General features: G+C 56.0%; 3 protein-coding genes across 3 annotated transcripts; 2 read left to right on the top strand and 1 right to left on the bottom strand.

Annotated features, from left to right (window-relative positions):
- Window positions 1-271: 271 nt before the first annotated feature.
- On the top strand, window positions 272-8,565 carry BTK (Bruton tyrosine kinase). The gene is made up of 18 exons (XM_059482857.1): window positions 272-599; window positions 758-856; window positions 1,048-1,116; window positions 1,633-1,714; window positions 3,120-3,248; window positions 3,354-3,421; window positions 3,913-4,094; window positions 4,367-4,429; window positions 4,665-4,719; window positions 5,045-5,127; window positions 5,237-5,364; window positions 5,495-5,569; window positions 5,908-6,079; window positions 6,344-6,560; window positions 6,814-6,878; window positions 7,323-7,441; window positions 7,549-7,706; window positions 7,945-8,565. The coding sequence occupies exons 1-18, from the start codon at window positions 459-461 to the stop codon at window positions 8,014-8,016; spliced, it is 1,977 nt and encodes a 658-aa protein (XP_059338840.1). The 5' UTR covers window positions 272-458; the 3' UTR covers window positions 8,017-8,565.
- Window positions 8,566-8,625: 60 nt separating this feature from the next.
- Window positions 8,626-9,938, top strand: TIMM8A (translocase of inner mitochondrial membrane 8A). Its single transcript, XM_059482859.1, has 2 exons — window positions 8,626-8,844; window positions 9,161-9,938. Exons 1-2 carry the CDS (start codon window positions 8,722-8,724, stop codon window positions 9,320-9,322), a joined length of 285 nt encoding a protein of 94 aa, XP_059338842.1. The 5' UTR covers window positions 8,626-8,721; the 3' UTR covers window positions 9,323-9,938.
- An 875-nt stretch (window positions 9,939-10,813) lies between these two features.
- Window positions 10,814-14,664, bottom strand: LOC132079948 (magnesium transporter NIPA2-like). Its single transcript, XM_059482858.1, has 5 exons — window positions 14,511-14,664; window positions 14,348-14,404; window positions 13,251-13,341; window positions 12,980-13,140; window positions 10,814-12,091 (listed from the first exon to the last, which is right to left on the bottom strand). Exons 1-5 carry the CDS (start codon window positions 14,626-14,628, stop codon window positions 11,469-11,471), a joined length of 1,050 nt encoding a protein of 349 aa, XP_059338841.1. The 5' UTR covers window positions 14,629-14,664; the 3' UTR covers window positions 10,814-11,468.
- Between the last annotated feature and the right edge of the window lie 27 nt (window positions 14,665-14,691).

Raw genomic sequence — 14,691 nt, 5'->3', positions numbered from 1 at the left:
CCAGCACGGAGAGGCTGCGGTGGGGCAGGAGGAAACGGGCCCACACAGGCTCACATGCACAGAGCCCGAGGGGAGGAGCTCCTGCAGGGTGTCACAGCCGCCCCGCTCCTCCCCGGGGCTCCGAGCTTCCCCCGTTTCTCTCTGTCTCCAGCTCTCTGTCCATCTTGCATATCGTGGGGGCCTCTTCAGCAGGAGAAGGAGCCATCCGGGTGGTGGCTTGGTCTGCAGTTTGGTGTGGGAGACGTCACATCACCAACAACCCACACTGACCTGCCCTCACCCCTCTGTGGCTGCTTCCCCCCGCTGTGGGGGTCCCAGCACCCCCTGTCTGCCCTTGGGGCGAGGGGCAGAGTGCACTGAGTGAGGTCCAGCAGGTTTTGGGCTGAGCAAACACCGTGTCAGCATTGTCTTACCCACAGCCAGCCTGTGAGCACAGCCGGGGAACACCAGGGGTTGACATGGCCAGTGTCATCCTGGAGAGCATCTTCCTGAAGCGCTCGCAGCAGAAGAAGAAAACATCTCCCCTCAACTTCAAGAAGCGCCTGTTCCTGCTGACAGAGAGCAAGCTGTCCTACTACGAGTATGACTTTGAGCGGGGGGTGAGTCTGCAGCCACAGGGGCTGGGCCAGTGTCCAGGGGTCACAGCTGTCCCTTGCCAGCACGTAGCCCAGGGGGTGGTTGGACAGGGAGAGGGGCTGGTTTGAGTCTCTCCAGGTCTCCACTTGGTGGCTATTTGAACCAAGACTGTCTCTTGCAGCGCCGGGGCAGCAAGAAGGGCTCTGTGGACATTGAGAAGATCACCTGTGTGGAGACAGTGGCACCTGAAAACAACCCTCCCCCTGAGCGACAGGTCCCGGTGAGGAGGGTCCCTGGGGTGGTGGCAGTGGGGGACAGCCCTGCTTGGCATGGGGGGCTCTGTCCACACCATACCAGGGGTATAGCTTGATGCAGAACAAGGGGATGCCAAAAGCTGTGGGCCTGCTTCAGAGGAGATGCCAGCAGCTGAGTAAAAGGATGCCAGCATCCATCTTTGCATCTCTCTTCCAGAGGAAAGGGGAGGATTACAACAACATGGAGCAGATCTCAATCATCGAACGGTTCCCCTACCCCTTCCAGGTGAGTTTTCACTGCACCCTCTTTGCTGGTCCACTCTGCCTGGGGCAGGTCCTGAGGGAAGGACCCCACAGGGGCCTGGGGTCAAACATGGCATCACTGCCCTGGTGCCAGGTGTCACTCAGCTGCTTGGAGACACTCTGCTGCTGTCCACACTGCTGGGACAGCCAGCTGAGCCTGTTTGAGCCCCGAGCCAGCTCTGGTTAAGATGGAAACCTGCTTCTGGGCTCTGTCCTGCCCCTTTCAGTCCCTGGCTGATGCTGGAGGGATGCTGGCTGCACACTCAGCCCCCAGCCCAGCTGCCTGCCCTGCTGGCACCCAGGCACACCGAAAGTCAGAGAAGGAAGTGGAAAGTCTCGGGGGAGGGGGCTTATTTTTAACCTCTTTGTCATGGTCCCGCGAGCACCGAGCGGGGCCAGCAGACACCGGCGGGGCTGGCTCGGGGTGGCCACAAGGCTCGGCTCCGCCCGTGCCTGCCTGAGAGCCCTGCCCGCGGCGCTGAGCTGAATGTTCCTGCAGGTGGTCTATGACGAGGGGCCCCTGTACATCTTCTCCCCGACGGAGGAGCTGCGCAAGCGCTGGATCCATCAGCTGAAGAGCGGTGAGTGCGGGGGCTCTGCAGCTCCCTGGGGAACCAGCAGGGCACAGCTGTGCCTGTGCCTGACCCTCAGTGCAGCCTCCCAGGGCTGCCTGGCTCATGGGTACCTGTCCCATGGCTGAGGAAGGAAGAGCAAGCTGATCCTGCCTGGGGCAGGTGAATGCTGTCACCCTCTGCAGCAGCACAGCTGAGGCTCCTTGCCTTCTCACAAACCTGCTCCAAAGCAGCTCAAGCAGGCTCAGACATCATTGAGGGCAAGAGGAAATAGCAGATGTGGCCATACAGCTGTGCTGCCTTGACATGTGAGGGTTGGGTGCCCAGTGCTTTAGGAAACATGGACCACAAGCCTGCTGGGAGCCAGGGAGTATCATCCCCAAACCACCTCAAGACTTCCTCAGTGATGCTGAGCTAATGCTCAGCTGGGTGGGTGCTCCCTCCTCAAGTGTGTTCCAGCAGCACTGTGCCAAGGGGCTCCAACCACCCAAAATCTGCTGGAGCTGCCTGTGTGTGCCTCCTGGCACATGTGTGTGTGTGTTTCTGTGGCTTTGTGCTGGCAGGGTGGGATCAGCTGCTTGAGTTGACACGGGGAAGTTGGCTCGAGCGGGGCGGAAGAGGGGCAGGCTGATAACGGGGAAGTCGGTTATCTCACAGGAGCCCCAGCAGAGCAGCCAGTCCTCTCCCCACTTCCCTGCTGAGGGAGGAGGGTTGCTCTGCCAGCTCAAGCCAGTGTAGAATCCACAGGGAAAGGAGAGAAAATGCTGCCTTTTTGCTGACAGGATGTCCTCCTCTTACTCCACCAGAGAACAGGCTCTCTGCAGCCTGTGCAGCTGCTGGGCCAGCCCCAGGCTGTTGGCAGTGTTTTGGCACATCCAGTTGTCCCTCTAACCTGGGGAGAAGTGTGAGGAAGCTGGTCAGCCTGCCTGGCAAGGGAATATTCTCCCTGCCAGGGAAGTCTCTGAGCAGGCACAGAGTGGTGGCAGTGCCCTCCTCTTCCCATGGAAAAGCCAGGCACAGCACTGGCCTCCTACCCCACTTATGGGAAAAAAGAGGCTCAAAAGAGCTGTGAACCATGGGCCAGAGCAGCCTGGGGGTTATTGGATATTTTGGCTGGCAGAAGGGCCAGGTCCTTCTGTGACTGGCTCCAAGCCCTTTTGCAGAGCTGCTCAAAAGCTTGGATCTGACATCCAAGCCTGGCCCTTCCCTGTGGCACAGGGATTGCACAGCCTCAGCACTGAAAGAAGAGTGGTAAGCTGGGGAAAACCTGAACATCAGGGCTCAGGGGACTGCAGCACAGCTGAGAGGAAATGATTTAATGCAGCTGACCACTTGCACTGAGGGAGCAGAGAGCTCTTGCAGGAGGCTGGGGACACAGCCCTGGCTCTCACACATCTTCCCTCCTCTGCCACAGTGATTCGGTACAACAGCGACCTGGTGCAGAAGTACCACCCCTGCTTCTGGATCGATGGGCAGTACCTGTGCTGCTCCCAGACAGCCAAGAACGCCATGGGCTGCCAGATTCTGGAGAGCAGGAATGGCAGTAAGACACCAGGCACCCTCCCACTGCCTCATCCCCCTGCCCTGGGGAGCACTGCACACAGAGCCAGGGGTCTTTTCTCACCTCAGCCCCTCCTCTGTTCCGAAGGTTTAAAAGTCGGGCGGTCGCATCGCAAGACAAAGAAGCCCCTTCCCCCAACTCCTGAGGAGGACCAGGTAAAGGCCAATGCCAGGGTTTGCTCCACACAGTGCTGGAGAAAAGATCTCCCTGGCAAAAGCCAAAATGTTCAAGGACTGCTCAGAGACATACAGGCAGGACTCTGTTCTGGGGAGGGAGGTCAAGATGGTGACCTAAGGGAGAAGGAGCTTGAAGCAGGGGATGGAGCCCAAAGGCCTTTAGGGAAGTCAAATGATCTCAACCCTAAGGTTTCCCAGAGAGATTAAAGCCCTGATGTAGGCTGGAGGAGTCACAAGTTAAGCCAAAAGGTAAAGAGAAAACACTTACCTTTCTGTGGAGATGGGGAAAAATATTTTGATAAAAAGTCCAGAGAGAGGAAATGGGTGTTCTGGTAGAGATACATGGGAGCTGAGACAAACACTGCACTGACCTTGCCTGAGACCACTGCCCTCCCAGGCCTGGGAAGGGTCTCACGTGGTGTGTGTGCCAGCCTGACTGTGTCCCATGCTCTCCCTCTCCCTGTGGGAAGATGGTGATGAAGCCTCTGCCTCCCGAGCCAGCCCCCAGCACAGCAGGGGAGAGGAAGAAGGTGGTGGCCCTCTACAACTACGAGCCAATGAACGCCCAGGACCTGCAGCTGCACAAGGGCGAGGAGTACTTCATCCTGGAGGAGAGCCACCTGCCCTGGTGGAAAGCCCTTGACAAGAACGGGTGAGAGCTCCCACTGCCCATGGCCGTGGTGCTCAGGCACTGGTGGGCAAACACACCTATTGGGCACCCCATGGGTGAGGAGAGGCTGCCTGCCCACCTGTGGGCTGCCCTGGGGAGGAGGGGGAGGAGGCTGAAACCAGCTGTGGTGTCAGTTCTTCCCAGATGGGTTTGCACCAAAGTTTTTGAGCCCATTTCTATCAGCCTCCTGAGACAGGAATATCCTTTCCTCTTGGCCTCTTCCATCAGAGTGTGACCAGCCCTTTTCTCTGCAGGAGGGAAGGATACATCCCCAGCAACTACGTGACTGAAACCAGAAATTCCCTGGAGATCTTTGAGTAAGAGAGGGCACAGGCACCTGGCGAGTTGCACTTGGTTGGAGACATTTTCCATTTGGTTGTTCCCCTCCACAGCTCGTGAGCCCAGCCTGGCTGGGTCATTCTCCCTCTTCCACATCCCCTGACAGCCTCCAGCCCCTGGCAGCCATCCCTGCCCTGCTCTCTGCACTGCCTGTCCTGGCTGGGGACAGAGGTGGCTGTGGAGATCTCTCTGATGGCTGTGTCCCTGTTCCAGGTGGTACTCAAAGAATATCACTCGGAGCCAAGCAGAGCAACTGCTGAAACAGGAGGTAAGTGCTGCCTCCTGAGGCTGGGTCTGTTCTACACCAGCCCTCCATGGGCTGTTCTCACATTGTGTCCAGCATGGGACCAACCCTGGCTTTTCTGGGAGAGGAGTGTTGCCCCAACAGCCCCAGGAACCTTCCCTATCCCAGTGTGAGCTCCTCCAGGCAGCCACTTCAGGAGATTGCCTCCCATGCAGGAATTGGAAATAGGATTCCTCTGACTCCCTGCATCCTCTCCAGTCATGTGATCTTCACTCACTTCAAGTTTTGCCTGTTACAGTCACACACAGTCCCCACAAACACCCAGTGCCCTTTCCCCTTTCTGTTTTAGGGTAAGGAAGGAGGCTTCATTGTCCGAGATTCCACCAGCAAGACAGGGAAATACACTGTCTCTGTCTATGCCAAGTCCTCTGCGTAAGTGCCTCTGAAAACAGCTTGTTCCTCCCTCAGAGGGCCCCTCCAGACACCCCTCACCCTCTGCCTCTCCTCCCCATGGCACTGACCTCATGTTCTCTCTCTCCAGAGACCCCCAAGGCACAATCCGCCACTATGTTGTCTGCTGCACCCCCCAGAATCAGTATTACCTGGCAGAAAAACACCTCTTCAACAGCATCCCAGAGCTCATCACCTACCACCAGCACAACTCTGCAGGTCAGTGCTCTGGAGACACAGTGAAGCCAGCAGTGTTTGCTCTGGCACCATGGTATCCCCACCTTCCTGTGCCAAAGGCAGGAGTTGTGTTCCCTGCTGGAATGTGGCATTCTCTGCTGCTGTGTTTCAGGGCTCATATCCAGACTGAAGTACCCCGTGTCTCAGCACAAGAAAAATGCTCCTTCCACAGCTGGCCTTGGCTATGGTAAGCCAGCCTGGGCTACCTCACAGTTCCCTGGTTAAAGGGTTTGTTTCTGCTGGCAGCAGCCTTCCCAGGCTGGGATCCTGACTGTCCCACAGCTCATAGCTTTCCCAGGAACCACTTCCCAACTGCCCTCTGGTGACAGTATTGACCAAAAGACTCCACAAGCTTCCTTGCACCCATCCCCTGGAGTTACAGGTCTCAGATGTTGTGGATTTTGTGGATGATTTTTCAGGCAGCAAATACCTGTGAGCTTTTCTTGGGCTTGCTAGATTGGCTGACTGGGAGCACCGTGCAGGGAGGTCACCTGTACCCACATTACCCTCACTCTCTTGTCCTAGGCTCGTGGGAGATTGACCCCAAGGATCTGACCTTCCTGAAGGAACTGGGGACGGGGCAGTTTGGAGTGGTGAAATATGGGAAATGGAGAGGCCAGTACAACGTTGCCATCAAGATGATCAGGGAGGGCTCCATGTCAGAGGATGAGTTCATTGATGAAGCCAAAGTCATGATGTAAGTGGTGAGCACCACGCAGGGCAGTGCTGGATGCTCCTTGCCAGAATGGCTGCACTCCTGGGAGGTGTGGAGGGACAATCTTGGGCAGTCCCATACTCTGCAAAATGCATCCAAGATCCCACTGATTTTGAGCTGATTCCTTTGTGAGGTTTGCCACTGTCAGCTGAGCCAGAAACACCTTCCCTTTCCAAACTCTCTTTATTCACTTCCTTTGCTCCCTGGCTTTCTAGATGCTCAGAATTGCCTTTGTCCCTAACGCAGGAACCTGTCTCACGAGAAGCTGGTGCAGCTCTATGGGGTCTGCACTAAGCAACGTCCCATCTTCATCATCACCGAGTACATGGCCAATGGCTGCCTCCTGAACTTCCTGAGGGAAACACGGCAGCGCTTCCAGCCCGCCCAGATGCTGGAGATGTGCAAGGATGTCTGTGAAGCTATGGAGTACCTGGAATCCAAGCAGTTCCTGCACAGAGACCTGGTAGGGCTCTGGCTGCTTTGTTCAGGCAAAATCCCACTGGGGAAATTGCCCCTACATTGATAAATAAGGATGCTTGGAGGCCTCAGTTGCTCTCTGCTGAGGGCTTTCTAGCTTACCCCAGTCCAGGTAAACTTGCAGGAAAAGGTGTGGAGAAGTATTTGGTAGGTGGGGATAAGATGAAGTTCACCTGCTACAGGGGGACGGGAGAGACAAGAGCAGGTAGAAGTAACTGCCTCCACCTCTGCATTCACAGGCTGCTCGAAACTGTCTGGTGAATGACCAAGGAATTGTGAAAGTGTCAGATTTTGGTCTTTCCAGGTCTGGTAGACGTGTCTGTGTTGCTTTCCTGTCTCAGTACTCCATCTCCTCCTTCCATCAATTCTACACTTTAGTCTTTGTCCCCACCACCCTCCAGCTCCGCTTTACTATTGTCTTCCCATTCCATCTGCTTGGCTCAACCTTCTGCCTCTCCACTTTCCACCATCCCTTTCTTACTTTCCCTGGCCCTTTCCCCCCTCTCTCTCTGTATCTTCTTTCCCACCCCCAAATCTCCTGGTTGCAGCTTTCTCTCCACATCCCCTTTTTGCTGTGCTTCCATGTCAGCAAATCTCTTCTGCAATCCTGGCTAACACGCACTTACTGCTGAAACCCGTGCAGAGCTGCAGCCTCTGGTCATCCTGAGCTGCCCATTCCTTTGAGCTTGTGGGAAGGAGGGAAATGTGAAATCCAGCTGAGGCACCCTGATCCATTTTCCTGCTGCAGGTATGTGCTGGATGATGAGTACACGAGCTCCATGGGGTCCAAGTTCCCAGTGCGGTGGTCTCCTCCTGAAGTGCTGCTGTACAGCAAGTTCAGCAGCAAGTCTGACGTCTGGTCCTTTGGTAAGGGCACAGCATTGCTGGTTTGGAGGTTGGGAACTCCTCTGCAAACCAGGTGCAGGCACAGGTGCTCCAATGCCATGAGCTCTCCATGCTGTTCCCCCCAACAGGCGTCCTGATGTGGGAAGTTTACTCGCTGGGAAAGATGCCTTACGAGAGGTTTAACAACAGCGAGACAACCGAGCACGTCATCCAAGGCCTGCGCCTGTACCGGCCGCAGGCGGCCTCGGAGCGGGTCTACACCATCATGTACAGCTGCTGGCACGAGGTGAGTGGGTCTGTGCCATCATGTACAGCTGCTGGCACGAGGTGAGTGGGTCTGTGCCATCATGTACAGCTGCTGGCACGAGGTGAGTGGGTCTGTGCCATCATGTACAGCTGCTGGCACGAGGTGAGTGCCTTCCACCCCTGTTGACGCCTCCAGCCACCCTGGTGGGGTGACAGCATCCCCAGGCCATGGCTGAGGCAGACTCGTGTTCCAGCTAGGCCCCCCTTTTGCCCCACAGAAGCCTGAGGAGCGCCCCACCTTCACCATGCTGCTGAGCAGCATCCTGGACATGGCTGACGAGGAGTGCTGACCGTGGGCACTGCCCCTGACCCTGCCCAGCGCTGCCACTGCCCCGCGGGACACCCCTGCACACCGGCTGGCACAGTCCTCATGGACACGGGCATGCAGGAGTCTGGGGGAGCCCCATGGCTGCGCCCACAGCTCCATCACATGCTCAGAGCTTCAGCACATCCCTGGAGCTCCATCCCATGCTCAGAGCTCCATCACCATCCCAGAACTCCATCAGCACCTTGGAGCTCCATCACATGCTCAGAGCTCCATCACGTACTCAGAACTCCATCACATCCCCAGAACTCCATCAGTGCCTTGGAGCTCCATCCCATGCTCAGAGCTTCAGCACATCCCTGGAGCTCCATCATGTGCTCAGAGCTCCATCACCACTCCAGAACTCCATCACATCCCCAGAACTCCATCAGTGCCTTAGAGCTCCATCACCGCCCTGGAGCTCCAGCACATGCTCAGAGCTCCATCACATCCCTGGAGCTCCATCACCGCCCCGGAGCCCCATCGCACCCCGCCCCGCTCCGGTCGGTCCCGGACAATAAAACGGTTCGAAGGCCTCCGCGTTGCGGCCGCTCCGCCCCGCCGGCAGGGGGCGCGCGGCGGGCGGGCGCGCAGGCGCGGCGCGGGCGGAAGGGGCGGGCGCGGCACCGGCGGCACGTGAAGGTCGCGGCGCGGCGGCACCGGGAGGGACCGGGGGCACACCGGGAGCGCCATGGACCCGCCGTCCGCCGCCGGGCTGGGCGGGGCCGACCCCCAGCTCCAGCGCTTCATCGAGGTGGAGACGCAGAAGCAGCGCTTCCAGCAGCTGGTGCACCAGATGACCGAGCTCTGCTGGGTACGGGCGGCGGGCAGGGCCGGCGGCTCCGGTGACCCGGTGGCGACGGTGGGGCGAGGCGGGCTGGGAGGCCGCGCAGACCTTTGTCCCCGGGGGGAGGAGGCTGATGGGGACAAAATGGAGCCTCCGTGGGAGCAGCCCCAGCTCCGGTGAGCACAGAGCGGGAGGGGGCGGCACTCCGGGGCGGGCAGAGCACGCGTGGAGAGCGGCCGAGCTGGGCTGAGGGTCCCGAGGGGATCGGGGCCCCGAGGGCGGGAGATGGCCGCAGGCACGGCCCGGTCGGGCTGCGGTACCAACGGGACCCCGCTGTGTGCAGGAGAAGTGCATGGACAAGCCGGGCCCCAAGCTGGACAGCCGGGCCGAGACGTGCTTCGTGAACTGCGTGGAGCGCTTCATCGACACGAGCCAGTTCATCCTGAACCGGCTGGAGCAGACGCAGAAATCCAAGTCGGCCTTCTCGGAGAGCCTGTCCGACTGAGCCGGACCCAGCCCCGCCAGGCCAGGCCCTCGCCCATGCCCACTCCTGGTCACTCCGCTGCCCCAGGGAGCCAGGATCAGCTCGGGGGGTAGGATTTGATTAAATGCCAGTCTCGGGGAAGTCGCAGCCAGATGAGAGCCCACAACAGACACACGGACGCTGCACGTCGGGGTGATGTGCTGCTCCCGGCCGTGCGGGCCAGCGGCCACCTTTGTGCCGGGACCCGGGAGGTTTGGAACGTGCCCCTGGGCTGAGCAGAGGCTGCTGATGCTCGTTTCACGGATGCTCCCAGCGCCGATGGGAAGCTCGGCTCTGGGTGAGGCCAGCCCGCCTTAAACGGTGCTGCACAAAGCAGCTCTTCTGGGCACATCCTCACCCGCCCCGGGCTCCATGGCTGGGACAGGCACCCTGAGCAAGAAGAGCGTGTTGGGAACAGTGATCATCCCAGGCAGTGCCACTGCTGGAAAATACTTCCAGGCTTCCATAGGTGAATCGTTCATATGGCCAAGTGACCAATTTTCACACTCTGCAGCACAACTCTGTCGATGCTGACTTGCTCCATTAACTGCTTTCCCTGGGTAAATGTAATAAATATTAACTGGGTCAATTTTTAATATGAGATTCTCCTTTTTTCAGATAGATCACTACTAAGAATGGAAAATCTGGCCTTCTTGTCACTCCCCTTCCTTCCCAGTTACCCTATTTATGGTAAAATTAGTAGGAAGGAGACATAACTGTCTTCTGGCTAGAAGGCCTTTTCTGAATTCTGATTTGTTGCTCAATTAATTTGGTCTCATGAATCAGATTTGTTTCTGGGAGAGGCTGTGGCCTTTCCTCTTCCCCAAAAGGTTAACAGCTCCTGCTGTCCTGGAGAGTAGTTTCTTTAGAGAGACTAAATGCAGGGAATAACTAACCAGCTGCTTTATAACCTCGTGCACCTTCACCTCTGGAGGTCACTGGCAGGAGGCCTGTGGGTGTGTTTTCTGGACCTCTGCCCCCAGGACACAAAGAGGAGCTTCAAACTGGAAAAACAACCAATTACTGCTCAGCTCTCTGGGAAGGCAGCAGCATTTCAGCAGTGCTCATACGCTGCAGGGCTCTGGGAAGCCTGGAATGACCCTGACAGTGGTCTGGAGCTGTACACAGGAGCCTGGTAAAGCAGTTCTGCACACAACCCACTGCAGGGCTGCTGGACAGAGCGTGTGAGCTCCCAATGTGGGTGGCTTGTAGCCAGCAGCCTTCCTGGGAACAAACTCAGGATGTGTTCAGCAGCTATGCAGATGTAAACCCATGTCAGTGAGGACACAGCTGTCAAGTTATCTGTCAGAAACTTACCTCAGTAGCTAGGGACTAGGTTCCCAGAGTAGGTGATTCCCTCTCCTGTCCTAACCTGAGTTTCTCTGGAGCACTCACAGAGTTCTTCCTACCCCTGTGATCCTCCATGCCTTCCAGTGTTCACCCAGTTCTTGGTGTTAATGTATCACTCAGCACTTGGAAACTGAACAGATCAGTTTTTAATAGAACACAGGAAGCTTCATCAACCTGCACAGCAGACATTGCACAAAGAGGTTGGTCCCTCTGTAAGAGCCACAGCAGCATGTGGCAGCACCACTGAAGTTTCCCAGTTTGGGCTGTATTCTGTTTTTGGATGTGAATCTGTAAATAAATTCTAGCAGAGTGAGCAAAACCAAGTACTTGACAGAGGAATTTTTGCATTAATACTCTCTGAATGTCACCCTTAAAGCCAGACATCCATCTTCTCTCTGTTCAACCTTAGCACCATGTTAGATCATTCTGTAACTGTTAATTATGGGTGTAAAAACAATGTGAGCCTCCCCAGATGTGTGACCTGCCACAGAGTCAGGGTTAGCACTGTGTTAGTTCTGCAGGCCTCTCTGCACAGCTGAGCTCTGAGTCCTGATGAAGGAAAATTAATTCTTCACATAAAAGAAGAGTGAAGAAGCACAGGATGCCAGGAATGGGGCACTTCCCAGGGCTCCTGTCTGTACCACAGGAGGCTGCTGGCCCTGTCAGGCTGGTGGTGCCTGAGGCAGGCAGAGGGTAACTCACAGCTCCTGCAGCAGCACGTTCAGCCTTTGGCAGGGAGAGCAGGAAAACAGCAGTTCACATGCTTCCTCACCTGCTTTCACTTCTCCTCCTCCTCCTCCTGTGCACTCTGAGGGCCCTTGTCCTCCGAGGGCAGTAGGGGCTGGTGCTGACAGCACTGATGTCTGTCTGCAGTGCTCCAGGGAGGGTGTGGGTCTGCCCTGGCTGGCTGCAGGAAGAGGGGCAGGAGGCTGGGGGTGAAGGGCAGGTCCCTGAAGGCGTGCAGGAGGAAGATGCCCGACACGATGGTGAGGAAGCCGCTGATGGAGCCGATGATGTTGTCCAGCACCAGGTGCTGCCACTCCTTGAAGAGGATGGCTGAGCACGTCATGACTGCCGTGGTGAACAGCACGTAGTAAATGGGTGTGACCACAGAGGTGCTGAAAATGTCCAGGGCTTTGTTCAGATAGTTGATCTGGATGCTGATGCAGATCACCAGGCACACCAGAAGCACCCAGCCCAGGGGTTCCTTCAGGACTGGCTTCCCAGAGAACAATTCCTTGAGGGCAATCCCCAGGCCTTTGACACAGGATACAGACAGCGAGCCGATGGCAGAGCAGACCAAAACATAAACCAGGACGTTGCTCTGTCCATAACGGGGTCCAGCCACAAAGATGAGCAGAAGGGAGCTCACCAGGACACACACAGCAAATACAATGAATCCTTGGGGAAAGAAGAATTCAAGAATTCCCATCAGAACACAGCAGCACCAGTCACAGATATGACTGAACAGCAAGGAGAGATGGAGACATCTCTACTGCCCCATCAGCCTTTCTGGCCTCCATCTGAGGGGAACAGGGTTGGAAAGCCTGAGCAAAACTGCAGAGACAACAACAGCTCATTACAGTGTGATCACAAGCCAGCCTGTTGGGGATACAGTCTGCTGGGAGTGGCAGGGGCACTGCCAGGCTCCACAGCACTAACAGAGCTGGGGGGCTTGTGACCAGTCCAGCAGGAGGCCCAGGAAGGTGACAGAAGGCTTGGGAAGCCGTGGCTGAACTCTGCAGACTGGTGGGATAAAAAGGAAAGTGCCACATCACAGGAATGCCCTGCCAGTGCTCCCCCTAAAGAGCAGCAACATCTACCTCTGCTTTGCTCCTCTCCTTATGCTGCCTTCCTCCATCTCTTTTGGCTTATCCTGCCATTTGTGCTATTGCCTACATTATATAAATACCAGGACTACCTGATCTTGGGCACAACTCCTTGAGTTCTTCTGCCTTGAGTTTTTCTGAATTTCCTCCTCTGTCTTCTCTCAGCCATACCACTACCACCCTTATGTACAGGAATTCCCTCTGCAATTCCTGGCACTGCCACAGGCCAATCCCTTCTGCTGACAGCTGCACCTCATTTCCCTGCTTCTCAATTTTTGCATCTATACATCAAAGACAGTAAAAAAACAGCCCACTTGGTAACTACTAATAATTCCAGTGGGGTGTGCAGAACAAGAAACAGCTCAATTACCATTTAGTTCTGTTTTTTCCAATCTCTCCAAGTTGTATCCCACCTACTGTCATCAGCCTGAAGTCAACAGAAATCCTTTTATTTTAGTACCTGGATCTTTCAGCTTCTCTGCCATGGACTCCAGGCTGGAAACCTCTTCTTCCTGTGGAGCATGGATCACCATGACAGTGGAGCCCAGGATACTCAGGATGCAGCCGATCTTCCCATGAACATTCAGCTGCTCATTCAGGAAGATGGAAGAGAGAACTGCACTGAAAAGGCAAAAACAAAAAGGCAACAATCAAATCCAAAACCAGTCAGGACAAGAAATGGATACTTGAGGGCTGGTAGGTGAAGTAAGGCTGTTTCTGAGGCTGCTTACCTAACAAGGACACTCAGAGCACCCAGTGGAGTTACCAGTGTTGCAGGGGCAAAGGCATAGGCGGCGAAATTTGCCGCTTCTCCAATTCCCACTGCAAGAGAAACTCCTGTGAGCATCAAAGTGGGAGCAGTTCACCATAATACAAGCTTGAGTGTAGTCAGAAAAGCCTCAGCTTCCTCCTGAGCATGCTGTTTCTCTGAGGTATGTTGAGCAAGCAGGGAAGAACAGCACCAGCACCTTCTCTTGGGAAAAGAAGGCTCAGTGTTATGCACAGTGATCCTTAGTCACATGTGCCTCTACAGTGAGCAGCAACCACAGGAAAGTATTTCCATAATTTCCACAAAGCTGAAAGGTGTCTGTCCTTTTTCTGGAAAAGCTTTTACAGCTTTCTAAAGGATAAATCAGTTAGAGTTGGTTCTTAACATAGAAAAGTGTAAAGTAAAGCTGCTGAAACTGCTGCACACGGTGGTGGATGTGCAATTATCACTACATCCTCAGGGCAGGCCACCTCAGAAGCACTTAACCAAACCCAGCAAAACCAGCTCCTCAACACCTGCTTAGCACAGAAACTTGGTAATGCATGAGACTTCAGAATAGTTTAATTACAATGAGGTCAACATCATCATCAGAAACTTGGATAAAACTCAAGCAATCAGACTAAAATGGTAGTAACAAAACATGAATGGAAACAACCACAACCACACTCTTATAAGGGAAGGCTCTGGAGTGACCTAATTGTGGCCCTGTAGTGTGCAAAGGGAGCCTACAAGAAGAGCGAGACTTTTTACAAGGGCGTGTAGTGACAGGATAAGGGGGAATGGGTTGAAACTGAAGGAGAGTAGGTTTAGATAAGATACCAGGAATTGTTCCCTGTGAAAGTGGAGAGGCCCCGGCACAGGGTGCCCAGAGAAGCTGTGGCTGCCCCATCGCTGGCAGTGTCCAAGGCTAGGCTGGAAATTAGGGCTTGGAGCAGCCTGGGATAGCGGGTGTTCCTACGGGAGGGGTTGGAACGAGATGATCTTTAAGGTCTCCACCACCCCAAACCACTCCGTGATCCCACGATAAATGTGGTAACACAGTCTGAGCGCGGTACTTACTGCACAGCAGCCCTGCCCACCACAGCCACTCCCGCAGGTACGCGTGCCCTCCTTGCCCTGAGTGCGGAGGAAACAAACGAGAAACCTCACATGAAACCAAATCAAACTCTGGTCCCGACCCTCGGGGGACCCAGCGGGGGCAGCGCCCCGGGAGCGGCCGTACCTGCCCGGGCGCGGCCGCACAGCCGGAGCAGCCCCTTCTTCTTCAGGACGAAGCTGCCGCCGATGAAGGCGCTGGAGGCCAGGGCCAGCCCCAGCCCCGCGCCGAACCCGGCCCCCATGGCCAGCGGCACCGGAGCGGGGCCGGAGCGGGGAGGGAGCGGAAGGGGCGGTGCGCCGGGCTC

This window comes from Ammospiza nelsoni, chromosome 15 (genome assembly GCF_027579445.1).
Source record: "Ammospiza nelsoni isolate bAmmNel1 chromosome 15, bAmmNel1.pri, whole genome shotgun sequence".
NCBI classification, from domain to species: Eukaryota; Metazoa; Chordata; class Aves; order Passeriformes; family Passerellidae; genus Ammospiza; species Ammospiza nelsoni.
This window is presented reverse-complemented; position numbering and strand designations above follow the sequence as displayed.

Coding starts and splice junctions, on each gene's coding strand:
- BTK (XM_059482857.1), top strand. CDS start 459: ATGGCCAGTGTCATCCTGGAGAGCATCTTCCTGAAGCGCTCGCAGCAG. Junction 5,128..5,236: donor GTCTATGCCAAGTCCTCTGC/GTAAGTGCCTCT, acceptor CTCTCTCTCCAG/AGACCCCCAAGGCACAATCC. Junction 5,365..5,494: donor CCACCAGCACAACTCTGCAG/GTCAGTGCTCTG, acceptor GCTGTGTTTCAG/GGCTCATATCCAGACTGAAG.
- TIMM8A (XM_059482859.1), top strand. CDS start 8,722: ATGGACCCGCCGTCCGCCGCCGGGCTGGGCGGGGCCGACCCCCAGCTC. Junction 8,845..9,160: donor AGATGACCGAGCTCTGCTGG/GTACGGGCGGCG, acceptor CGCTGTGTGCAG/GAGAAGTGCATGGACAAGCC.
- LOC132079948 (XM_059482858.1), bottom strand. CDS start 14,628: ATGGGGGCCGGGTTCGGCGCGGGGCTGGGGCTGGCCCTGGCCTCCAGC. Junction 14,405..14,510: donor GTGCGGCCGCGCCCGGGCAG/GTACGGCCGCTC, acceptor CTCCGCACTCAG/GGCAAGGAGGGCACGCGTAC. Junction 13,342..14,347: donor GTGGGCAGGGCTGCTGTGCA/GTAAGTACCGCG, acceptor TTTCTCTTGCAG/TGGGAATTGGAGAAGCGGCA.